This window comes from Miniopterus natalensis, chromosome 12 (genome assembly GCF_054644295.1).
Source record: "Miniopterus natalensis isolate mMinNat1 chromosome 12, mMinNat1.hap1, whole genome shotgun sequence".
Lineage (NCBI taxonomy): Eukaryota > Metazoa > Chordata > Mammalia > Chiroptera > Miniopteridae > Miniopterus > Miniopterus natalensis.
The window spans coordinates 47,244,090-47,267,289 of NC_142092.1; the positions used below are offsets into that span (position 1 = coordinate 47,244,090).

Below are 23,200 nucleotides of genomic sequence, written 5' to 3' on the forward strand. Positions count from 1 at the left end.
AACTGTTCAACAGGTCTTTATTAACAGAGACAGATGGACAGAAAATGCAGGCAGTGTCTGAAAGCTGTGATGGGTGTGTGCAGAAAAGGCCTTCTATCTAGGCCCACCTCTTCAGGTCCTCTCCTCAGGGGTGGGCCCTGGGCTGAAGCCATCCTCCCACCATACCTCTGAAGGAGGAATGGGGGTCTTTCATGATAGGAGGGGCCCTGACCTCAGCATTATCCACATTCTTCTGGTTCCCCAACTGACCTGGTTGCTGAGAGGGTGGGGGACAGGCCATGAGGGGACTTGCATAGCAGGGGAACAGAACAGGGGTAAGGCATATGGTGAGGACTGGGAGATCAAGGGAAAGGGCATCATAGCTACAGGTAAAGGGAACTTCCAAAGGCAACTCTTCTTCCTCACCCTCTCCCCAATTGCTGCTGGGCTGAGGGGTCAGACCCAGGCAGAGTGTAATACCCATCACCACCCCGAACTCCAGAGCCCTGACCGGAGGTAAAAGAAGCTCTGGAAAGGCCTGAGTTAATGAGTCAAGCTTGTGTTATATGTTTGAACGTGTCTGGACCCCTTGATATACATGGGGATTCAGTATCTGAATGTGTGTCCCATATGTTCCCACAGGTCTCTGTGTTTGGTGGTATAAGCATGTATGTCCCTGCTTGTATACCAGGAACTCGGTATCTGCATGTTGTGAGTATGTCCATCTTTTCACATGGGCTCCAGCAAGTGGATGTGTGCGGGCCTGCCGCTCCTGTCCACCCACAGGTCCTCCTTCAGGCCTGGCTACTCAGGGGTCCTGGCCGAAGAGGTAGGTAGTGAGCTCAAGTCGGAGGCCCCGGGCATAGGCGCGAAGAGTGTAGAAGAGGGTGAGGAAGTCCTGGGTGCTGAAGATTGTGTCAGCCAGCGCGAAGGCCAGGGTAGATGGGATGACTCCCCGGCCGTACTCCACCATCCATGTATTTGGCCCCCACTCCACAGCTGTTGCCTCACCAGGCCCGTGCACCACTGTCTCCCCTGGGGAACAGGGAACATCTACATGAGGAGCCTATCATTGCCCTACCGTTGCTGCCACCTCCATGGCCCATGGGCTGTCTAGTGGGGAATGGGGAGAGAGCTTATGGAAAGGAAAGAGTCTGACCTCACTGGCCAAGTCGCCTATCTGGAGGGGTAAAAGGCCAAGATGACGACTCCTAATTTTTCTCTGGGGCATCACCTGGCTCATGTCCTTTCTTGGAGGAAGCCAAGGAGGAGCACCTACTGACCATGGGCCATTGTACAGGAGTCATGGAAGTCTGCATTCCCAAGCCTCAGTCATGTCAAGCAGAAATTTAGCTAAACTTGGGCTGGGCCTGTTAGATACAGAGGGGTGGTTATAAGACTCGTGAGGCTTTCTGAGAAATGTAACTGTTCAATTACAGTGCCTGCCGTGCTTTAACACAAGCTCAAACTTAGATGGAAGTCCAAACCTCTACTTTTTATGTAAAATATTTCACTATATAAAAAATGAAGAAAGCCCTAGCCAGTGTGGCTCAGTTGGTCGGAGTACCAACCTGTCCACCAAAAGGTCTTGGGTTCTATCCTGGGTCCTGGTGTGTATGGGAGGGGCCGATGGATGTTTCTCTCTCACATCACGCTTCTCTCCCTCCCCCTTCCTCTCTAAAATCAATAACAACATATCCTTGATGAGGATTAAAAAAAAAAAAAAGACAACTGTCTGCCTTGCCTTTGGGGATATGAGAGCATTTCTGATTACCCAACTGTCTCCCCAACAATTCCTGGAATATAGGATGAGTGCCTTAAAAGATAAAAATCAGACATTTAACAGGACAGTTACGTTTTGTTTCCTTCTGACAGAGGAAAGCAATTGGGGAGCTCAGTCCTGCCTCAACCAACCACCTGTGGCTTATCTAGGGGACGGGGGAATGGGGGAGGGCCCCTCAACGCACCCTTCTTCCATGCCATGGCTCTCTCCCCCAACTATGAGCATCCCACAATGAAGGGACTCACTTCTCTGACGGAAACTCCCTACCCACCTGGGTAGAAGACCTCACTTTTGGTAGTGCCTTCTCTCCACTGGTGGAAGGTGCCAGAGATTATGGTGTCCGAGATCTCAGCCCAATAGCGTCCTGTGGGACAATCAGATGGACACGGAATATCAGGGTATCCGCACCGTCACATGGCCTGGCCAAACAGAAAGGAGGGCGTGGGCCCTTGTACAGCCCCAGCCTCCCAGTCCGGCCCGCCGCCAGCACTGACCAGAGTGGCCGCCAGAGCCGAGGGCGGTGCCGAACAGCAGCACGTACTCGGACAGCGAGGCATGCAGGAGGCACATGGCGCCCATCCAGCCGCCCGCGTTCACGAACACCCATTGCAGTTCCTCGTCGGGCAGCACGTGGCCTGGGTGCAGCCGCCGCAGCTCCACGATGAGCCGAGAGAAGGCCAGCTCGTGGTCCAGCCCTGGCGGGGGCAAATTAACACAATTAGGGCCAGCAGCGGTCCCGAACTACGGAACGACGCCCCCGGAACCCCAGCTCTGACCGGACCTTCCAGCCCTCCAAGCGTTCATTCGCCCGCTCACCCGCGTACTGCCGCGCCAGCTGCGCGATCTCTTCGTGCTGGAAGACAAAGCTCTGCGTGCCCAGCCAGAGCCACACCGCCTGGGCCAGCACAGCCGCGGCGGCCAGAAGCAGCGCGGCCCACACCCACCGCCGGCCTACCGCCCACAGCATCCCTCCGGGCAGCCAGGCACACGCAGCGCGGAGGAGAGCTGGGCCTGAGCTTCCGCGGCTCACTGCCCCCCAGCCAGCGGCGCGCCGTGCAGGACCCGTTCCCCCGCCACCACCTTGGTATGGCTCTCCCTGGCCAATTGGAACTGTCCCGGCATCGGGGCACCGCCCCCTCGGGTTGTACCATTTCCTCGCGGGGAGTAGGGAGCGCAGAGGGGGTGGGGCGAGGCCGCGTACACCTGGTAAACGGGGCGGGGCCAAGCCCTCCTTTCTGCACATATAAGGACCTCCAGGTAGCTTCTCTCCGAGCGCCATCCCCAGGAGGGTAAGAGGTTGGTGGCGGTGAGACCCAGAAAGGACACTCCCCTGAGCTCACTGACTAGTGAAACAGGCGAGCCCGGAAGCAGAGATTCCCGGACTTGTAATTTTTAAGGCCCGCCTTTGCTAGCCCTGAAGGTGGAAGGAGAGCGCGTCAGCCTGGGGATGGTATGGAAGACTTTCTGGAGGCGGTGACATCTGAGCAGTGTCTTTAAGAGAGATGGGGAGGGAATTTCAGCCGTTGAGACCTACTCCAAGACTAAAGGCACCGGGAAAAAAACAGCGTGGATCTTCAGAGGCCTACAATTAATTCTTTCTTCTGCAGCACAAAATATGAGAGGATGTCCTTGTAAACCAAAGAGGGGTTATGATGGGGGAGTGATAAAGAAAGAGAAACAAGAGAGAAAAGAGGCAGCATTGTGCAGTGGTAAGAAAGAAACGCTGGAGATGGGTTGACTGGATTAAAAGCTTGGGTCCTGCCACCTACTAATTGTGTGATCTTGGGCAAATTACTTAAGCTCTTTGTGACTCAGTTTTCATATCCATAAAATGGGATGAATAAAAAGTACCTGCCTCATAGTACATACCTTCATTGTGATGAAGATTAAATGAGTTAATATTTATAAAGCAATTAGTATCTGGCATGTGGTGTCATATGTGTTAGTTACATAAATAAAACACAAAGGAGAAGAGAACTGGAAGAGCATGGCCTCACACATGAGAGTAATGAAATGAAGGGTCAACACAGTCAAATATAATTGAGTAGTCCATCCAATAAAATGATGGGAAATGGTCATTAGCTTTCTCAGTAGGGGTATGTAGTCAGATTACATTCCATAGTCTACTCTGTAATTGGATAAGCCATGTGATTATATTCTGGCTAATGAAGTATAGGCAAAAATGATGTATGACACCTCCAGGTCTGGCTCCTAAAATCTGTGAAATTTTTTACATTCTCCCTCTTCCCTGATCTATTATCATAATTATATTGAACTAAGTAATTAGTGGAGAATTATGAATGCTGCATGGGATAGAGCTCCCCTTCTCCCCCGCAATGGGCTGTGGTGCTAAGCCACTGAGTTTGGGGGTTGTTTATTACAGCAACTAAGATTACTTATTCTGACTAATATAGGGCAAAAGACATGTTACAGTGTACTGTGCAGGTAAGTGTAGAGGCTGAGAAATTGGATTATTTTCTGAGAAACTTGGCCAAGAAGGGAAAGATAAAGAAGAGATTATCTAGAGGAGAATGCAGAATTGAGGAAACTTTTTAAAATTTGCCCTGGCTTCTGTGACACTCCTGAGCTGACCATTCTCTAAGAACCCTGAATAACAGGGACTAGCCCAAAAAATCTGGCCTCTGCCCCCCTGTTCCAGGTAGATCCCTCTGGGACTATCTAGGCCTGCAGCTCCCCTATCTGGTCTTTCAGAAAACTTCTCCAGCACACACTATTTAAAAACACACAAACAAGCAAACAAGCAAGCAAGCAAACAAAAAACCTGAATTGTCCTTTGGCCTTGAAGGGGTTCAGAACAGGACTCCCCAAGATATGCCACTTTGACATGTGAATTATTTCGAACTGAACATAACAGAGACCCTGTGCGCTCACGAAAAACTTTTTCTCCTTCCTTAAAGAATCTGAATTCAGGGCCTTGCCCATAATAAGAGTTATTACCAGAAAAAAACTTTTCATGACCTATCTATATGGCAGGGCAAACTTCTAATTACTGAAATATACTCCTATCCTGCAATGACCTTCCTCCCCTCTGAAGCCACAAGGTGCCTTTACCTCATCTTTAGCTCAGAATACCATATATACCTCATTTTAACATTCTGTCTCTGAACCTCTCATGTATGTGGGGCCTCTGACTCTCATGTCATATATACATATGTAATTAAATTTAGTTATTTTCTCTTGTTAATCTGTCTCTTGTTGATTTGCTTATCAAACCATCCTGAAGAACCTAGAAGGGTAGAGAAAAGTTTCTTCCACCCAGCCTTAAGAGGGTCTAGGTAAGGGGATTAAGGGATTAGAGGTCACACACATCTTCCCTAAATATCATAGAAGAAATCACACCTCTGGGATCTTGAAGGGAAAGGGCTAGGTAGGCCCCATCTCAGCCATTCTCCCCCAAAATGTGACCTAGGGGAAAGAGAGAAAGGAGAGGTTTGGTGATAGTCCTGAAGAGATGTTTCTGAGGGGGTCAGAACTTAGTTGGCATGATTCTGGGGGTGGCACTGAAGCACTGGTATTCTTGAGAAAATGGGGCTGCCTCCAAAATCCAGTCACTCAGACAACAAAGACAGCTGAGAGAGTAGAAAAGCATATCTTCTATCCTTCCTTCTACCCCCCCCCCCCCCCAGGAGCAGCCAGTGGGACTTGTTTCGTCCACTCCCCATTTCTCAACTCCCTGCTCCCTGCCCCCTACCTGGAGGCCTCTACAGATTCCAGTCAGAGGACCCTAGGGCAGAGATTAGGTAAATGACCAATGACCCAGTTTTTGCATCTGAGCTGCAAAACACCTGGCTTGGCCTGGTCCGGCTTGGGGGAAGGGGCCTCCCTGCGACTTCCCAGCTTCTAGTTCTCCATTTTTCTGTCTTGAGTGTCACCAAAATCTCAGAGGCATTTCAGGGCAGTGGGAAGAGACTGGAAATTTAAGTTCAAATCCCAGGTTGGCCATTTGTCCTCTTGGTGACCTTGAAGCCTCTGTTTCCCATTATGAAATGGGAAAGATGCTCAGCCAATATTTATTTATTTGTTTGTTTTAATTTTCACATGAGGATTTTTTTTCCTTTGCTTTTTCAGAGTGAGTAGAAATTAGAGAGAGAGAGAAACATCCACGTAAGAGAGATACATCAGTTGGTTGCCTCCTGCTCTCACCCAGACTGGGTTGGAGCCTGCAGTACAAGCCCTTGGCCAGAATGGAACACTGCCCTGAAATGCCTCTTTATTGATTTCAGAGAGAGGAAAGGAGAGGGAGAGAGAGCGATAGAAACATCAATGATGAGAGAGTCATTGCTCAAGCCCGCAACCAGGCATGTGCCCTGTCCGGGAATGAACCCTGATCACCTCTATCCTAGGTCGATGCTCAACCTCTGAGCCACGCCCAGCCAGGCCAGCCAGTATTTAGATGTATTTTTTGGCAGTGTCCTGTGCACCAAAAGGTTGCTGGTTCAGTTCCCCTCAGGGCACATGTCCTTTAGAGGGCGTTCAAGAGGTAGCCAAATCTATGTGCCACTCTCACATTGATGTTTCTCTCTCTCTCCTCCTCTCCCTTTCTCTCTCTAAAAAATCAGTAAAATATTTTTTAAAAAGAAAAATTGCCAGGGGAGAAATTAATTTGAATTTTATTCTAATGTCAGCCAACTGGTTCAATCCAAGGAAAAGTTGGAGAAGGGAAAGGGGTGTATAAACATCCTTGATCCCAACCAGATGGTGGCTAGAGCTACAAATAGCCATGTCTTCCCCACATGTTCAGATTTCTTATAGCCCTCTTATTCCACCCACTTCTTGTGCTTTTGGTGTGCGCATATGAGAAAGAGATGGTTATGTCAACAAAAGAATGTCCAAACCTTTAGAAAAGTTTTAAAAGAGTTTACTTGAGCCCTAGCTGGTTTGGCTCAGTGGTCAGAGCATCTACCCTCAGACTGAAGGGTCCCAGGTTCAAACCCCACCAGGGGCACATACCCCAGTTGCAGGTTTGATCCTGGGCCCTGGTCAGGGCATGTGTGGGAGGAAACCAATCAATGTCTCTCTCCCTCCCTCAGCCTCCGTCTCTTTCACTCTCTCTGAAAAGCAATGGAAAAAATATCCTCTGGTGAGGATTAAAAAAAAAAGAGAGAGTTTATTTGAGCAAAATTTTTGAGGATGTGCCTGGAAGTAAAATCTAAACGGACTGAGAAAATGCTCTGGAGAATGGCAGTTTTGCTGTTTCTTTTATGCATTTAGAATCAAAGGAGAAATGCAAGGAAGCTACAGAAAATCCACTGGTGGTAGATTAAGGAGGCAGGAGAAGGCAAAGTGGGGAAATCTCTAGGATCAGATAAAAAGCAAAATGGAGAAACACATACTTCTTTTACATTGGTGGGTACAGTATAGCTAATAATTAACATTTACTGTACACAGAGATGGTATTCTAGGAACAAGATAACAATGAGGGGTTTGCCGGTCTTGTGCTCTGGTGCCTGTGATTGTGCCTTCAAGGGGTCTAGAAAAGAAAATTACTTTTACATTTCAAAGGTATGTTATCCTAGTGCATAAGGACAATGAACTTAAGGTGAAGGTTGACCTTTAGCTATAGGTGTGGAACGTGACTACCAGCTAAACTGTCCAGTTAGGGGCTTATGATCAGACCATCCTGTATAGTTACTTTCAGTCACTGAACTTGTCAGGTCAGTCATGTGACAAACCCCCCCCCCCGAACTTGCCAGGTTTATTATAGAGCCCCCTTTTCATTTGCACTTAGTCCTATTTTACCCAAATCTGTTTCTGCTGACTGGTGGGGATGGTTATATAGTATAGTACACATTCCTCCAGGTAATAGTTGAGGCCAGGGTTCAGCTGAAGCAGATCACCTCCTTCCCCCAAGTTTACCTCTCCTCTACCATACTGAGCAGGTGAGTGAGGTGATTGTTGATCCATGGTTATACCTTTACTTTGCCCTAGAATATAAGCTCCGGGGGGGCAGAGGCCAGGCCGGACTTGTGCACACAGGGGCATCCCTTTGCATCACGTAGAGTCTAGGTGCCTGGCACAGGGTAGATAGTAAATATTTGCTGAATGAATGACCAAACGAATGACTGAAAGCAGTAAAGAAATCCTGTAAACGTCTGTAGTCGAGGGATCTGCAGTAAGCAGCTTTCACAGAGGTTTTTTCGAGGGTCCTGGCTTTGGCCACGGAATTACCAAAGTCGCCCCTTAGAGCGCCAGGTCGTCCTGAGCCCCGCCCCCAGGTGGCCGGTAGGCCCCTCAGTCAGTCACGTGCTGGCGACTGGCCAATCACCGGGGGCGGGGCGGGGCTGGATTGCCTGGGTGAGAGGCAGGGGGCAGGAGCTCCAGAGATCCCCCACGGTGGCCTCATGTCGCGCGGCGGAGCGGGTCCTGAGCAGCCCCAGCAGGAGTCAGAGGCGGCCGCCACCGCCACGACCTTCCTGGCGAGCGGTAACTTTAGGGCGGCCGGGACGCGCTGAGACGCGGAGCCGAGCCCTCTCCTTCCTTAGGACGTTGTCGTCCGCGTCCCCAGGTCTGCGCGCCCACCCAGTGGGGCCCGAGCAGCGAAGAGACACACCCGTGTTGGGTTGCTGGCTAACTGGCGCTGGGAACGCCCAAGCTGGGTCCTTCAGCTCCTAAGCCGGACGGAGCCGAGAGGGTGCCTCTGAGCTTGGGCCTGCTGGTGGGTGAGACCCGCTGGGGAGGTGGACAGAGAACTTTACTGACTGATCTTGACTCTTTGCCCCCAGAGCATCAGCATATCCGCTACAACCCGCTACAGGATGAGTGGGTGCTGGTGTCAGCTCACCGCATGAAGCGGCCCTGGCAGGGGCAAGTAGAGCCCTCCCTTCTGAAGACAGTGCCCCGCCATGACCCCAGCAACCCCCTGTGTCCTGGGGCCACACGGGCCAATGGGGAGGTAAGCCTTTAGAATTTACATCTGCAGGCTGGGCGAGGGGAAGTAGCTCCCACTTAGAGCTGCCTCTCACCCACAGTGTAGTGGACCTCCTCCTGGGTCATATCTCATCAAGTCTTTTTTTACTTCAGAGTGAGCCTTCCCCAACCCCTTGTAGCCTGTCCAGCCACTGAAGCCCACCAGATGACTGGTGGTATGGGGCAGCGAATGCCTCTAGCCCATCCTTGTCTGTAGGTGAATCCCCCCTATGATGGCACTTTCCTGTTTGACAACGACTTCCCAGCTCTGCAGCCTGATGCCCCCAATCCAGGTAACCTGGCTCTAGCTGTTGTTGGGGGGAAGGGAGGCTGGACCTCTTGTGGGGACTTCTGTTGCTGAGAGTGATACCCCTTTATCTCAGGACCCAGCGATCACCCTCTTTTCCAAGCAGAGGCTGCTCGAGGTGTTTGGTAACTATGGATTTCCTCTCATAACCTTCAACCCAGGGCCTAGACCGATCACTGGGGTTGAGCCCTGCTCCTAGTACATCCAAGCCCTATATTTCTGTCATTCCTCCCTCCCTCACTACTTAGTAAGGTCTTGTGCTTCCACCCTTGGTCGGATGTGACGCTGCCACTGATGTCAATACCTGAGATCCGTGCTGTCATCGATATGTGGGCCTCAGTCACAGAGGATCTGGGTGCCCAGTACCCTTGGGTACAGGTCTGTGAAGTTGCCCCCTCTCCTGGATGAGCAGGAAGGGGGTGGCGCAGCTTTGGTTCTGGGAATTGGCATTCCTGTTTCCACATGGTGTGGTTCGGAAGGATTGACTTGGTGTCTTTTTGGCTACTAAAACTCGCTATCCCCCTACCTGATAGATCTTTGAAAACAAAGGAGCCATGATGGGCTGTTCCAACCCCCACCCCCACTGCCAGGTAGGTGTATCAGGGGCTCCAGTGCATTTCTAGGCTGAGTCTAAGCCAGCATTGTGGGGAGGGGAACTGGAGTAAGAGATGGGACAGAGGGAATATGCTAGTGTTGTGGAGGCTTGAGGGTGAAGGACCTGCCTTCTTTTTTTCTCTCTTCCTACTTCTTGACAGGTGTGGGCCAGCAGTTTCCTGCCAGATATTGCCAAGCGTGAGGAGCAATCTCAGCGGGCCTATCAGAGTCAGCATGGAGTACCTCTGTTAATGGAATATGGCCGCCAGGAGCTGCTCAGGAAGGTGGGAGAAAGCTAGGCCCTGCCTCCAAGGAGTCTCTAACCTAACCCCAAAAGAGAGAGGTATGTGAAGGAGAAGGGTAGAAGGAAAGTAGAAAGAGAGACTTGCCAGGAGGCCATAGCAGTAATCTAAAGGAAAGGTGATAGTGACTTAGATTGGGGTGATAATGGTGAAGGAGGTGAGAAACTATAAGATTCTGGGCACATTTTTCCTTCTGCTTCCCTTGCCTGTTTGCTGACCATCAACACCTGCCTTGATGAGCTCATCTCCATTTGGTTTGCTCAGGAACGTTTGGTCCTAACCAGTGAGCACTGGTTAGTGCTGGTCCCCTTCTGGGCAGTGTGGCCCTTCCAAACACTGCTGTTGCCTCGCCGGCATGTGCGGCGGCTGCCTGAGCTGACCTCCGCTGAGCGTGATGGTGAGTCTCCCAGCTGGGAGGTTGGGGTCAGGCTCTGGATGGGGGTTGTTCTGGTAGGGCCAACATCTAGGCCCCTGGCTGAGAGTCAGGCTTTGATTCCAGATCTAGCCTTCATCATGAAGAAGCTCTTGACCAAGTATGACAACCTATTTGAGACATCCTTTCCCTACACCATGGGCTGGCACGGTGAGGCTTTTTGAGCACCCATATCTAGCCCCAACATCTTTTGTGGGCTCCTGTGGCCCAGCCCAGTGGGCTGCAACCCCTAGCAGACCTTTGAACTCTTGCTGGGGGAAGTGTCCAGAGCAGGGCTGCTAGGACTGAGGGTGGAGCAGGGACTTGGTAAAAATATGTTCCAGTGTGCTTTCCAATGCCTGGTCTGCTCTCTGGCAGAGAATGCTGGGAAATACAGTTTTCAGGTAGCTAGCCTGTTTGGGGGTGGGGAAAGTTAAGGCTAGGCTGTAGAACTAAGAGAGGACCCTCTCTATCCATCTCTGCCTTTTTCCTGTCAGGGGCTCCCACAGGATCAGAGGCTGAAGCCAACTGGGACCACTGGCAGCTGCATGCTCATTACTATCCTCCACTCCTGCGCTCAGCCACTGTTCGGAAATTCATGGTTGGCTACGAAATGCTTGCTCAGGCTCAGAGGGACCTCACCCCTGAGCAGGTCAAGAATCGGAGCATCCTAGGTCCCCTTTTCTCTCCCATTTCCTCATAAGATCCCAATAATCATGACCCCCCAAAACCCCCATAACCTAGGCATTCCAAAGTACTCAGGAGCTGCTCAACTTCTTCATCCTCTGGATATTCTAGCAGTCCTTTTCACCAGCCTCCTGGTCCCACAAGCCCTTCCTTAGTGTCTCCTAGGCACTCAGAACTCCATACCACCATTCTGGGCAGCTCTTACCCTCCTTCTTCTCCTTTCAGGCTGCTGAGAGACTAAGGGCACTTCCTGAGGTTCATTACCGCCTGGGAACAGAGGACAGAGAGACAGCAGCCATTGCCTGACCACACTGACCCCAGGACTTTCTGCCTGACAGAACCAGGGCCTGGGGTTTGGGCAGGTGTGGGATCGATAAAACTGTACTTCTCAAACTTCAATCACATATTCTAATGCCAAAGGAGCATGAACTCTAACCCTTGGGAGTTTGGGGTTAAAGGCTGAAGGCACAGCTTTAGCCAAAGCTTTTCTTTGCCTACAGATGTGCAAAAACTTAAGGATAAAATTCTTCCTCTCTAAATCTCTGAACAAAATTAATACTCAGTATTATGTCTTGTCTATGGATTCTATTACTCCTGGAGTAACGAAAGCATCCTAGTTTTAAAAAATGATTAAAAATCCTGTGTATTTGTCTGTGGCTGAGGCTTTGGAGAAGGCCAAAGTCCCTCTCACCACCACCCCTAGGGTGTCAGCTCACTAAGCTTGGTGGGGAGAGGGTGAACAGGATCCTGGTCCCAGTGGTCAGTGGCCAGACCCTGGGCTGTTGGCCAGAACCCTGGCTTTGTGAGTGGCTGCAGCTTGGCTTTGCTCCAGCCCACAGGGGCTAGATGGGCGGGTAAGGAACGTGTACGTGGCTTTGTGTCCTTGGCTTCTCCAGACTCCCACATGCAGCATGTATGTGCAGGCTGTACACACCTCTGTTGCCCCTGTGCCTCAGTGAATGCACAGGGCGAAAAACAGCTCTGGTAGGAAAGGGACTGCCAGAGTAGGGCCTGAAAGGATGGGATGGTTTTTGGAGTGACCCTAGGTCTACCCCCACGCCTCTGGACCTGTTTCCTTGGAAAGACTGTTACTGTGTAGGAACAACAGGCCATGCAACCCAGGATACCTGATGTCATCTAGTGTCCTCCAAACCTTTAGGTGAGGACAGGGCTTGTGAACAATGCAAGAATGGCCAGAATGCTGTTTTTTTCCATCCTTCTCTTAAGGGAATTGAGTCTCTGGGAGGAGAAATCACGCCAAGGCCAGACAGTGGTTACCTGGCCCAGGAGAACCTTGGCTGCCTGCCTTCCAGTCCAGGGTTCTTTCTTGAGACCTTGGAGGGGAAGGGTCTGGGTCTTGGAGTGTTCCCCAGGTCTGGAAGAAGCTCAGATGGACATCGTACATATCTTCCTTAAGACCCCAGTAACTGGAGAGAGAACCCTATTTCTTAAGGCAGGCACCTAACCCTACACCTTTGGGCTTCATTTTGGAGTCATCTGGGGGAGTTTTAAACAATACTGATGCCTAGGTCCAGCCTCCAGGGCTTCTGATTTAATTGATTTGTAGTGTGGCGTACAGTTTTAAAACCATAATGTCCAGCAAAGTTTGAGAACCACTGCCCTATACCATTCTTCCTTATCTGGAGTCAGGGGCACCTTCAGCTTGTCCAGTCACCTGTCCGGTGGCTCCTGAGCCACTGAACTTAAGGCTTTGTGGACAGTAGGTAGGGGGAGGGGCCTGAAAGATTCCAGTCCTGCTGTTCCTGGAAGATAGGCCTTCAGGCAAGAGCCCAGGAATCCAGCCCCCGACTCTGTCCCCTAGCAGCCTCCTCAGTCCCGAACGGGACAGGAAGTGTCCGGCAGAAGTGGGGAGGAGGTGATTGGCAGTTGGAGGCTCCAATGGGCCGAACCCCCCCCTATTTCACCCCTCTCCTTCCATTGGCGCCTGGGCGGAGCCACCCCCATAGCGGGGCCCCAGGGCTGGAGGGAGTAGAGGCCGGGGCAGAGGGCGAGGGCGGAGGGCGCTGGCGGCGGAGGCCGCTCGGAAGGTGAGGCCTGGTGGGGCTGTGGGTGTGCGCGGGGAACCCCGGCCAGCAGAGGGCGGGGCAGGGTGATGTGCGACGAAGGGCTCAGTGACTGACGGACTGTCAGTGTGTGTGGCTGTGAGGCTGCGTGTGACGATGTCTGTGTGAAGCTCCGTAACTGTGTCACTTACTGCAAGTGTCAGCTAATGGAACTGTCATTGTGCATGTGGCCGTGCAAGGGATTATGCATGTATGTGTCAGCGCGAAGTTTTTCTTGAGAGGTTGGGTCGTGTGTTTGTGCGTGTGAGAGGGCCTGTGACCACATCAGGGAATGTGTTTTGGGAAGGTCTCTGTGGGGCTTAAGATAGTTTCTGCCAGTGTGAGAGTGGGTGACTGGGTTTGTGTAAGCCGGTGCGTGACTTCAGGAGTAGCAGAGCAGTAGTGAGACTTGTATGATGTGTGTGTCCTGTGTCCTCAGTGTTGAACTGCGTGGGAGTGGAGCTGTGTTTATATCTGGGGGTTCCACTTCAATAGCCAATGGGACTGACCTTTCTACTGAGTGTCCAGCAGACAGAACTATTCTGAACACACTTGTCTTCTCCTCTTTTCTATGCTCAAGAATCCCTGTCGCTGGTGTACTGCTTCTTATTTTCTGTTTCCCTGTCTGACTCAGTTTCCTTATATTTCTTTTTTTCTCCTTCCTAGAACTATGGCTCTCTGTGTCTCTTCACAGTTTTGTCTCCCCAGGTATCTGCGTATCTGTTTTAGAGTTCTGCCTCTCAGGTTCTTTGCATCTCTGTCTCTCTCTGTACTGCTATGCCTGACTTTCCTGTTCACCTTTGCCTCTTTAATTACCTGTTGTCTTGTAACAGTGATGAGATGTGGAATCTGCCATGATAAGAGCTCCTTGGAAGATGGGGCTTAAACTACAATGAGGAGTTGCTTTTAGGAAGTGCTATGACCCCATCCCAGAGGTGGAGTGCTAAGTGTGTGCATGTGACTGTGGGAGGAAGAGTAAGATGTGTGTGTATGAGTGTATGGGTATGTGTAAATGTAAGTATCTGAGGCTGAGTGAGGATATCTCAGTATATTGATGTGACTGTGAGTGGCTGTATCTGAGAGTGTGTGTCTAAGGGTAAGTGTGGGTCTTATGTATCTGGCACCGAGGGACCAAAGGTATTTCCTGGTGCTGGGGCCCAAAGAGTGGAGGGGGAGGTGAGAAATGGCTGGGACATCCAGGGGAGGGGAAACTGGACTCGACTCTGGCTTTTCTTTATATCCCCCAACCTGGGGCCTCCTTTCCCCTCAAACACAGCCAGCTGTGCCCTGAGGAAATCTTTGCTGGGGTGTGAAAAGAGTGGGAGCATGAGTATGCATCTGATTTTTCATTTGATTGTGTCCATGTTTGTTCAGGGGGAGTATCTTTTTGTTGACTGTGCCTAGTGAGTCCACGGGTGAATGTGGCTGTGTTTGGCTGTGTGAAAACACAGGGAATCTATCACTGATAGGGACATAAGCAGCCCTCCTTTCCCTTATCCTGGCCCTGGCTGCGCCTGTGGCTTCCTTTCCAGACTTGGGGGAGGCCTCTTCCCTTCCCAGGGCCTCGAGTGGGAGGAGGGTGAGAGGAGGGTGGAAAGGGAGGAGGGAGGAGAAGAGGGGGGAGGGAGGTGGAGGGGGGAGGGGGCTTGGCTATGAGTGGCTGAGCTCCAGGGCTCAGAAGGGCGGGGGCAGGGAAGGGGGAGGAGGGGATGATTCTGGGGTCTCAGAACTGTGGAGCTCAGACGGGTGCTGTAGCTGGTGGGAGGAAGTTTTGGAGGCCATGGACACTTAGCCACTGGGATCACCGAGGTAGGGTGGGACTGAGCAGGGTAAATGTGGCTGGGGGGATAGGGGTGAGCCACTAGACACTCAAACAGACGCACAGACACATGGAGACCCCTGTTCTGCTCTACTTGAGAGGGGTGTGTATCCTCTTCTGAAACCCTTGCCCAGGGACCTTTCCCCATTTGTCCCTCCTCCTGTCCCCATGGCCACTTCCCCACTGTCTTCCTTCTGCTTTTCCCAAGGGACCCACAATCCCTCTCTCAGCACCCTCCAAACCCCATATACACATAGTTGGTTACTTCCTCTGCCTTCCTGAATTCCTGCTCCCCAGCTCAGCCCTCTCCTCACTGAGCCCCACCACCTCCCAGTCCTGATCTCTGAGTATCTCCTGTCCTGTGGACCCTACCCCAGACCCCTATCCCTGCAGGCTCCCAGCTCCTCTCAGCCTCCTCTCCCTTTCCCGCCACCCTGTCTCCATCTACTGGCTCCTAGCCTGCCCCAGCCTCTGGCAGCAGCCAGGGCATCTGGATCTGCTTAACTCTACAGCCTGAGCCTGCACCCTAGCCCCATCCAGCCTCATAAGCTTGAGACCAACAAGACTCCAAAGTCAACCCAGATGAGTGGCCCAAGGAGCCAGAGCAAGGGGCCAGGCAGGCCCAGGCGAGAAGAGGCTTGGCAGCCAGAGCAGGGCTAGGCCTCATGGCAGGAGTACAGGATGGGATTAGACCTACCAAGACAGCTCCAGAGTGATGAGGGCTCCCTCAGGTCAGTCAGAGGCAATGATTAGCCCTCGACCAGGTGAACAGCAGGATTCCCAACAGCTGGATTAGAGGAGTTAATAGAAATGACTGAGTTGGTGCTGGCACTTGGTGCCAGGGGTGGGCGCCAAGGGTGGTGCAGGGGGGTGGTGCTGGCACAGTCTGTTGCCTCTGGCTTTTGTTCTGGGCCCTAAGCCCAGGACTGAGATGGAGAGTGTGAGGGTGTGTGTGCGTTCATGCGCATGCGCTCACACAGCACTGTGTATGTGTGTGCACATGTGTGGACAGCACAGGGGTGTGTAGTGGAAAAGGGGAACTTAGATAAAGTCCCCCAGTGATTTATGATATTCTTACCCCACTTGGTGCCTCAGTTTTCCTCCTAGAAAGTCCCAGTTTAGAAGAGGAGGAGGCAGGCTTTAACCTCCTGTCTCGGGGGTGGGGGATTGCTGACACTGCCTCTCCCCCCACAGATGAGCAGCAGCTGCTCAGGGCTGAGCAGGGTCTTGGTGGCTGTGGCTACAGCCCTGGTGTCTGCTTCCTCTTCCTGCCCCCAGGCCTGGGGACCCCCAGGTGAGAACCTTGCTGTATGAACCTGACTCTGATTTATAACTTGCCACCCTCACTGTGGCCCCCACCTTATATCTAACCTGTGACCCCCCCAACCCCTGACATTCAACCTGGCAACATCCCCTCTCTACCCTGTCCTCTGACCTCTGTCTCCAGATTATAACATGATACTCTGACCCAATGAGCCCACCCAGGCATTAAAAGTCTACTCCTTACCCTGTTACTCTCACAAAGTGGGGGGTTTGGAGAGAGGGAAAGGAAGAGCTTCTCCTCAGAAATGCCCTCCACAGGGGTCCAATATGGGCAGCCTGGAAGGTCCATGACGCTGTGTTGCCCTGGAGTGACTGCTGGGTAAGTGCCCTACATGCCTGTTGGGGTGACATTCATGACTCTTTCTTGACCTTGCCCAGTCCTCATGCCCCTCCCATCCTTGCCCCCTGTGTCTGTAATGGTCACCTCTGTATCTGTCCTAATCTTCAAACCATCCTTATTCAACAGAAAATTTCAACCAACATGTATTGAGCACCTGCTAAATGCTTGGTCTATTCTAGGTCCTGGGATACAGCAGTGCATAGCTAGGCAAGATGTCAGCCCTTATAGAGCTTATGTCCTCGTGGGGCAGACAGACAATAAGCAAATAAGAATCTTGCCTGGTAGTAATACCTCCAGGGCAGAAAATCAAAAGAGTGCCCTGGAAGAGGATAACTGAGTGGTTCCTTTTTATTGGTAATCAGGAAAGGACTCTCGGAGGAAGTAACATTGAAGCTGATTTGTGAAGGTTAGGAAGGCGGCAGCCAGGCACAGGTTGAGGTAGAAGCATTTCTGATAAGGCCAGTGCAAATGCCCTGAGGTGGGAATGAGTCAACACTCTAAAACAGAAAAAAAGACTAACTGGACAGGATGGGAGTACAGTAGGTGAAGGGGTAGAGGGGGGAGCTGAAGAAGAAATGGAAGTCAAGGGCTAAATCACCAAGGGCTTTGCGAATCAGCAAAAGGAGTTTGGGTTTTATTGCAAGTGCAGTGAGAAGCCTATGGAAGGCTGTGGCATCATCTGACTTACACTGTAAACCTTCCCTCTGTCTATCATCACCTCATCTCACCCACAGGGCCCCTGTCTCCTGGTTTCGGGATGGGGAGACAAGGCTGCTCCAGGGACCTGACTCTGGACTAGGGCATGAACTGGTCCTAGCCCGGGCAGACAGCACTGACGAGGGTACCTACATCTGCCGGACTCTGGATGGTGCACTTGGGGGCATGGTGACTCTGCAGCTGGGCTGTGAGTTGGGGAGGGAGTATTGGGTGGCAGTGATGAGGCATGGGGCTTCTGAGGGAATCAAGGTCCTGAGTAAGCCCTTTGAAATGGGAGGACTGGGAACTTCTCAGTCTCCAGCTGCACCCTCTGCCTCTAGACCCCCCAGCCCGCCCTGTTGTCTCCTGCCGAGCAGCTGATTATGAGAATTTCTCCTGCACTTGGAGTCCCAGCCAGGTCAGCGGTTTACCCACCCGCTACCTTACTTCCTACAGGTGTGTGCATGATGGGGTGTGTAGGTCTATATATTTAGGTGTGCTGGCACAATGTGGGTATGGGAGGCTGGGAGGGAGGTCCTGAGAAAGGCCTAAGAGAGAGGGAGCACCCTCTTTTCCTTCCTGACCTTAGATGGCCCTCTCCCTGACAGGAAGAAGACAGTACCAGGAGCTGATGGCCAGAGGTAGGACATAAGGGAGAGGCTGGGAGCTCTAGCTGGATCCCACAATGAGCATTTCCAAAGCCCAAGACCACTTCCTCTCTCCTAGGATGAGTCCATCTACAGGGCCCTGGCCATGCCCACAGGACCCCCCAGGGGCTGCCCGCTGTGTGGTCCATGGGGCAGAGTTCTGGAGCCAGTATCGGATCAATGTGACTGAGGTGAACCCCCTGGGGGCCAGCACACGCCTGCTGGATGTGAGCTTGCAGAGCATCTGTGAGTACCCAACCCTAGAGTTCCCCTAGATCCCCACCACAGAGACTCTAAATAGATTCCAGAGTACAAGTATCCCAACACAGAACTCCCCAGAGCTCCCAAAGAGTTCCTTCAAACATAGACCCCCATTTCGGCACACAGATGGCCCCTATGGAGACTCAGAAGCCAAAGAGATCAGAGCCCAGGAGGCAGAGTTACCTGAGCCTCTAGAGGCTAGGCTGTTGCCACCACCCCCTCCCTCCAAGTCCTTCCTGGCTGCCTAGCCCCAGAGCTGCCCCTCTGCTTCTAGGCCCTGAGCTGAAGGCAGCCATATCTCAAGTCTTCCCTGTCCAATGGAAGACCTTACTTGTCCCTCCTTCCTCTTGATCTGCGTGTGGGGTGGAGCTGCTAAAGCTCTGGCTGGAATTTGGGCTAACTCATCTTCTTCCTTGGATGGAAAGCAGAATCATTCCTTAATCCACTCAATAAAGCTTAAAAAAAAAAAACTAAAAAAAAACTGTTCCAAGATCTCAGCTCATTTTATAATACGTATGACAGACAGGTCCTGAGCCTAATGGATGATCAAGCTTAAGATTTCCCCAACCCCTTGGAAGTGTCTCCCTCAGGTATCTTTAGGCACACATGCACCTTCCCTTGGGAGGTGGTGAGTAAGGATGGGTACCTGTTGCCTGCCCTGACTTTGTGTTTCCACCACCCTTAGTGCGTCCTGACCCACCCCAGGGGCTGCAGGTAGAGTCAGTACCTGGCTACCCCCGCCGCCTGCGTGCCAGCTGGACCTACCCTGCATCCTGGCCCCGCCAGCCCCACTTCCTGCTCAAGTTCCGGCTGCAGTACCGTCCAGTGCAGCATCCCGCTTGGTCCATGGTGAGGCCTGGAGTGTGTCCCAATTTGGGGCTGTGGGTCCTGTCTCTGGTTTCATGTTCCTGAGTGTTCTGCATGGATTTCTGGCCCTGGCAGGTCACTGAAGCTTTGTGGCCTCCCAATAGAGGGGACTTTCCATGGACCAGACTTTGTGCTGGGTGCTGGGGTTGCAGCAGGGACCAATAAACCAGGCCTCTGTCCTGTGGGGCTGTAACTCTGATGTAAGCCTATCCGTGGGAAGACAGCAGTGGGTTTTTAAAAATAACCTTTCTAGGAAAAGAAGTGTTGTGCTTGCATTATCTCACTTAGGTGTTTTCACCTCTATTTTACAAATGAATAAACTGAGGCACAGAGAAGCCCAAGGTTACCTAGGAAGATTTGAACCCAGGCAATCTGACAGCACAGCCTGTCTATATAACCACTATGCACTTTTGTCTTCCAAACACTGTGTGTAGACCTGACACCACCAGCCACTCTACTTGAGGCCCAGATGACTCTACCAGGTGGACAGGGACAGGACAGGAAGGAAGGGATATTCTTTGCAGACTGGGCTGGGGAACAGATAGGGTGAGTGCTTACAACCTGGATAACTTGGTGATGATGAACCATCTTCACTGCCAGGTGGAGCCGGCTGGATTGGAGGAGGTGATCACAGACGCTGTGGCTGGGCTGCCCCATGCTGTGCGGGTCAGTGCCAGGGACTTTCTCGATGCTGGTACCTGGAGCGCCTGGAGTCCAGAGGCCTGGGGGACTCCAAGCTCTGGTAAGAGACAGAGCCAAGGGAAAGGGCAGAGGCCCTGTCCCTTAGCATCTATCAACTGGACAGGTTGGCACAAACAGGGCTGTGTGGCACATGCTCTGCCACATAGGCATGGCAATTGCTATTCCAGGCTTTAGCCTTGGATGCCTGCAGCCCTGTCCTAGCTTAAGCCTTGTCCCTCAGCCTCCACCCCTGCTACATCCCCAGAAACTGGCTCTGTCCTTTCAGGCTCCACTTCTTAGGTTTCCCTGTGTCCAAGCCAGGCCCTGGCTTCGCCTGGCAGTCCCTGGTCTCTGCCCCTACCCCACATGGACAATTCTTCTCAGGCGTTGCCTCTCTTCAGGGCCCTTACCAAAGGAGATACCAGCTGGGGGTCAGCCACACACGCAGCTGGAGGAGGAGCCTCAGGCGGACAGCTCTGCTCCCCCAAGGCCCTCCCTCCTGCCAGACCTACAGCCACTTGGTAAGCTGGGATAGATGCACAAAGGTGGTAGAGGATGGGAAAGTTCCAGAGAGAAGGGGGCACTGAGTTTGGTCAGGCTTACTCTCACAGTGGCATGTGACCTCCCTCCCCCCAGTCCACAGGGACCCCCTGGAGCAGGTGGCTGTGTTAGCATCTTTGGGAATCTTCTCTTTCCTGGGACTGGCAGCTGGGGCTCTGGCACTGGGCCTCTGGTAAGTGACCATTGTTGGTGCCTTAGTCTGTGATCCCACACAGATGCTCTGATACCCATAGACCACACCGTTTCCCACCCCTCATGACTTCCCACTGAACATGTCTGATTCTGGAACTACATTCCCTTCTTTCCCTCAATTTCATGATTCTCACTGATTCCTCTCCTGACGCTTTACTAATAAACCCTTTTGGAGGAGACTGAGGTGCCCCACATTGTCAGGAAAACAGCTGTCTTTTTATGCTTCAGGCTGAGGCTGAGACCAGATGGGAAGGATGAACCCCAAAAGTCTGGGTTCTTGGCCCCGATGATTCCAGTGGACAAGCTTCCAGGTGAGTAGGACCTCCAGGAGGTTTGGACTTGGAGATGTGTGCCCTCATTTTAGGTTTCTGGATTAAGTTCCAGAGGCCCCAGTCATCATAAGCGTATTGGGAATCAAAGTTGGATCTCTTCATTCTTATGATGTCTGAGCTCAGGGATGGGCCTTTCATTCTCGAGTCCCTGGGCTTAGAGTTAGGTTCCTTCCCTCTCTTGCAGAGTATTGGGGCTCCTAGATGGACTCCATCCTCATTTTCAGTGTGTTAGGCTCAGAGCTGGATACCTATCTTTATTCTTGGGGAATTTTGGATTAGAGCTGGGTTCCCTCTCTATTTTTTTAAAAACTGATTTTTATTTATTTATTTATTTATTTATTTATTTATTTATTTATTTATTTATTTATTTATTTATACTTATTTATTTTCTTGTATGTGCCCTGACTGGGGATCAAACCCACAACTGTGGTGTATTGGAATGATGCTCTAACCAAATGAGCTATCTGGCCTGGGCCCCTCCCTTATTCTTGATGTGCCTGGGCCAGAGCTAGGTCCTCTCCCTCATCTTCAAGGTGTTGGAGCTCATTCAGAGCTGGGCTCCCCTATTCATTCTCATAGTGTTACACTCAGAGCTGGGTCTCCTCCCTCATACTCAGGGTGTCTGGGACAAAATCTAGTCCTACTATCTGCCTTGACTTGCTTTCTGCTTTTTTCTAGGAGCTCCAAACCTATAGAGGACCCAGGAAGATTTCAGCTGATTCCACCTATAATTGTCTTGCTGGTTTGGATGGACAGATAGAAGCCAGGAAGGACAGTGGATTTTCATGGGGGGGGAGGTGTCTCAGCTGAAGTTTTGTTTGGAGCACATTTCTATGAGACTCTGTGTTCCAAACTTGCCAGATGAAAGGTGCCTCAACCTCTGATTTTATCCCAGAGCTAGAGTCCACCAACAGAATGTCTGTAGATGTGTATATCTGTGTCCATGTGTGCCCATGTGTATGTGAGTCAGGGAACATGTGTTCTCTGGATGTATGTATGTAGGTGCCTGGGGAGTGTGTGTGGGTCCTTGGCTCTTAGCCTTGCCCCTGGTGGGGGTTATGAACGTGTGAATAAAGAAAATGAAGAGGTTCTTTTGTTTATTGACATATCTCCCAGCTTCAGATTCAGGGCTCACAGGAGAATGCATAGAACTTGGAGACCACAACCAGAGACTATTGTTCAATACTGCTTTATTCTTTTGGCTGTTGTGGGTCCTGGCCCATTTTCCTTATCAGCTCAAAATTCAGGTTTGGCAGAGTCCCCTGGGGCCTCCTCCCTTGGTGCTCAAACCACCGAGCCAGGCTGCGGTTCTGGGGGTGGATACAGACGCTGCGTTGAGACAGGTGAAGACTGGGAAAGGAAAGGTCCAAAGTCATGGTCATAGTTTGGAGATTAGGTTAGGGTCCAGGGAGTAGGGGCTGAGGCCAGATTACAACCTGAGTTGGCATCAGAATTATTAGTTGGAGCCGGGGCTGGGATCTGCATGAGGGATTGAGACTGAGGTCAGAGTCAGGGATCAGTACCAGGGGTAGGGGCAGAACTCACATGAAAGCCTGGAGGTGGCAGTCCCCATCAGCCTCCTGCAGTTCCACCCGGGTGACCCTCCTCAATAGCTTTTTCGAGAGTGGCTGTCGGTAGAGTTGAGTACAGCAGGTAGCACTGGGTTGCAGTAGCACTACTAGGGAATAATGGGGTCATGTGTTCAGGGGGCTCCTGACCCCAAACCCCTCCATCAGCTGGAGGCTGGACTTCCTGGGTCTCTTTCCCCTCCACCCCATTCACCCAGATCCCTGGTCTTCTAGACCCCCAAGCACTCACCTGCCCCAAGGTCTGGGATCAGAAGCAGCAATAGCAGCAGAAGGCTGATGGTGAGTGAGGGCCCCTTCATGCTGCTCAGCCTGGATACTTCTTTCTCTCTCCTCCTTCTCCCGTACCTTTTATCTGGATGCCTTTTATCTGGGGCATCAGGTGAGTCAGAGGCAGGTGGAGACGTATTGCTCATCCTATGACACTCTTTGGCCCTCATTGCCACAGACCCCTGTGCCAAACACCCCTTCCTCTTTTAGGACAGCCATTTCCCAAGGGCTCCTAAGCCCTGGCCAGACAAGGTGGGGAGAGGGGTAGCGCATGATGTAGGGACTGAAGGTATAGTGCCTGAATAAGGGCAGCCAAGAATCCTCAGTGGCATCCAATGACGGACATTCGTACTCATACCCATAGCTACACATTCACAATCACACCTCAGTCACTCGATCAACCTCACATGGTCAGACAACCATAGACAGAATCATATGGCCCCAGTTATTCTCAAAGACACACTCCCACACAGTTGTTTTCACAATATTCCAGTCATACCAGTACACACAAATTCTTATGGTTGTGTTGTGGATAGGGTGGAGCCGAGGGCAAGCCAGCACCAATTTGCCT

General features: G+C 51.7%; 4 protein-coding genes across 6 annotated transcripts; 2 read left to right on the plus strand and 2 right to left on the minus strand.

The window, feature by feature from the left end:
• On the minus strand, positions 1–2,787 carry SIGMAR1 (sigma non-opioid intracellular receptor 1). Its single transcript, XM_016222796.2, has 4 exons — positions 2,579–2,787; positions 2,257–2,457; positions 2,034–2,126; positions 1–1,014 (listed from the first exon to the last, which is right to left on the minus strand). Exons 1-4 carry the CDS (start codon positions 2,727–2,729, stop codon positions 788–790), a joined length of 672 nt encoding a protein of 223 aa, XP_016078282.1. The 5' UTR covers positions 2,730–2,787; the 3' UTR covers positions 1–787.
• Positions 2,788–8,108: 5,321 nt separating this feature from the next.
• On the plus strand, positions 8,109–11,647 carry GALT (galactose-1-phosphate uridylyltransferase). The gene is made up of 11 exons (XM_016223020.2): positions 8,109–8,206; positions 8,506–8,675; positions 8,907–8,982; positions 9,073–9,121; positions 9,245–9,374; positions 9,530–9,586; positions 9,752–9,874; positions 10,157–10,289; positions 10,392–10,475; positions 10,802–10,956; positions 11,217–11,647. Exons 1-11 carry the CDS (start codon positions 8,125–8,127, stop codon positions 11,295–11,297), a joined length of 1,140 nt encoding a protein of 379 aa, XP_016078506.2. The 5' UTR covers positions 8,109–8,124; the 3' UTR covers positions 11,298–11,647.
• On the plus strand, positions 11,265–21,862 carry IL11RA (interleukin 11 receptor subunit alpha). 3 transcript variants are annotated; one of them, XM_016223017.2, is made up of 13 exons: positions 11,265–11,353; positions 16,068–16,167; positions 16,455–16,515; positions 17,271–17,440; positions 17,574–17,688; positions 17,841–17,873; positions 17,959–18,125; positions 18,826–18,989; positions 19,608–19,749; positions 20,090–20,209; positions 20,325–20,421; positions 20,670–20,752; positions 21,452–21,862. In XM_016223017.2, the coding sequence occupies exons 2-13, from the start codon at positions 16,068–16,070 to the stop codon at positions 21,466–21,468; spliced, it is 1,269 nt and encodes a 422-aa protein (XP_016078503.1). In that variant the 5' UTR covers positions 11,265–11,353; the 3' UTR covers positions 21,469–21,862. The 3 variants fall into 3 exon arrangements, with proteins under 3 accessions (XP_016078503.1, XP_016078505.1, XP_016078504.1); XM_016223019.2 differs by lacking the exon at positions 11,265–11,353 and adding an exon at positions 12,981–13,039; XM_016223018.2 differs by lacking the exon at positions 11,265–11,353 and adding an exon at positions 14,776–14,863.
• A 101-nt stretch (positions 21,863–21,963) lies between these two features.
• On the minus strand, positions 21,964–22,661 carry CCL27 (C-C motif chemokine ligand 27). The gene is made up of 3 exons (XM_016223022.2): positions 22,592–22,661; positions 22,319–22,451; positions 21,964–22,123 (listed from the first exon to the last, which is right to left on the minus strand). Exons 1-3 carry the CDS (start codon positions 22,659–22,661, stop codon positions 21,964–21,966), a joined length of 363 nt encoding a protein of 120 aa, XP_016078508.2.
• Positions 22,662–23,200: the final 539 nt, after the last annotated feature.

Coding starts and splice junctions, on each gene's coding strand:
- SIGMAR1 (XM_016222796.2), bottom strand. CDS start 2,729: ATGCTGTGGGCGGTAGGCCGGCGGTGGGTGTGGGCCGCGCTGCTTCTG. Junction 2,458..2,578: donor GCTGGCGCGGCAGTACGCGG/GTGAGCGGGCGA, acceptor TGCCCCCGCCAG/GGCTGGACCACGAGCTGGCC. Junction 2,127..2,256: donor CGGCTCTGGCGGCCACTCTG/GTCAGTGCTGGC, acceptor ATTGTCCCACAG/GACGCTATTGGGCTGAGATC.
- GALT (XM_016223020.2), top strand. CDS start 8,125: ATGTCGCGCGGCGGAGCGGGTCCTGAGCAGCCCCAGCAGGAGTCAGAG. Junction 9,875..10,156: donor GCCAGGAGCTGCTCAGGAAG/GTGGGAGAAAGC, acceptor TGGTTTGCTCAG/GAACGTTTGGTCCTAACCAG. Junction 10,476..10,801: donor CTACACCATGGGCTGGCACG/GTGAGGCTTTTT, acceptor TTTTCCTGTCAG/GGGCTCCCACAGGATCAGAG.
- IL11RA (XM_016223017.2), top strand. CDS start 16,068: ATGAGCAGCAGCTGCTCAGGGCTGAGCAGGGTCTTGGTGGCTGTGGCT. Junction 16,516..17,270: donor TGCCCTGGAGTGACTGCTGG/GTAAGTGCCCTA, acceptor TCTCACCCACAG/GGCCCCTGTCTCCTGGTTTC. Junction 17,441..17,573: donor GGTGACTCTGCAGCTGGGCT/GTGAGTTGGGGA, acceptor CTCTGCCTCTAG/ACCCCCCAGCCCGCCCTGTT.
- CCL27 (XM_016223022.2), bottom strand. CDS start 22,661: ATGAAGGGGCCCTCACTCACCATCAGCCTTCTGCTGCTATTGCTGCTT. Junction 22,452..22,591: donor GATCCCAGACCTTGGGGCAG/GTGAGTGCTTGG, acceptor ATTATTCCCTAG/TAGTGCTACTGCAACCCAGT. Junction 22,124..22,318: donor TGCCACCTCCAGGCTTTCAT/GTGAGTTCTGCC, acceptor TTCCTTTCCCAG/TCTTCACCTGTCTCAACGCA.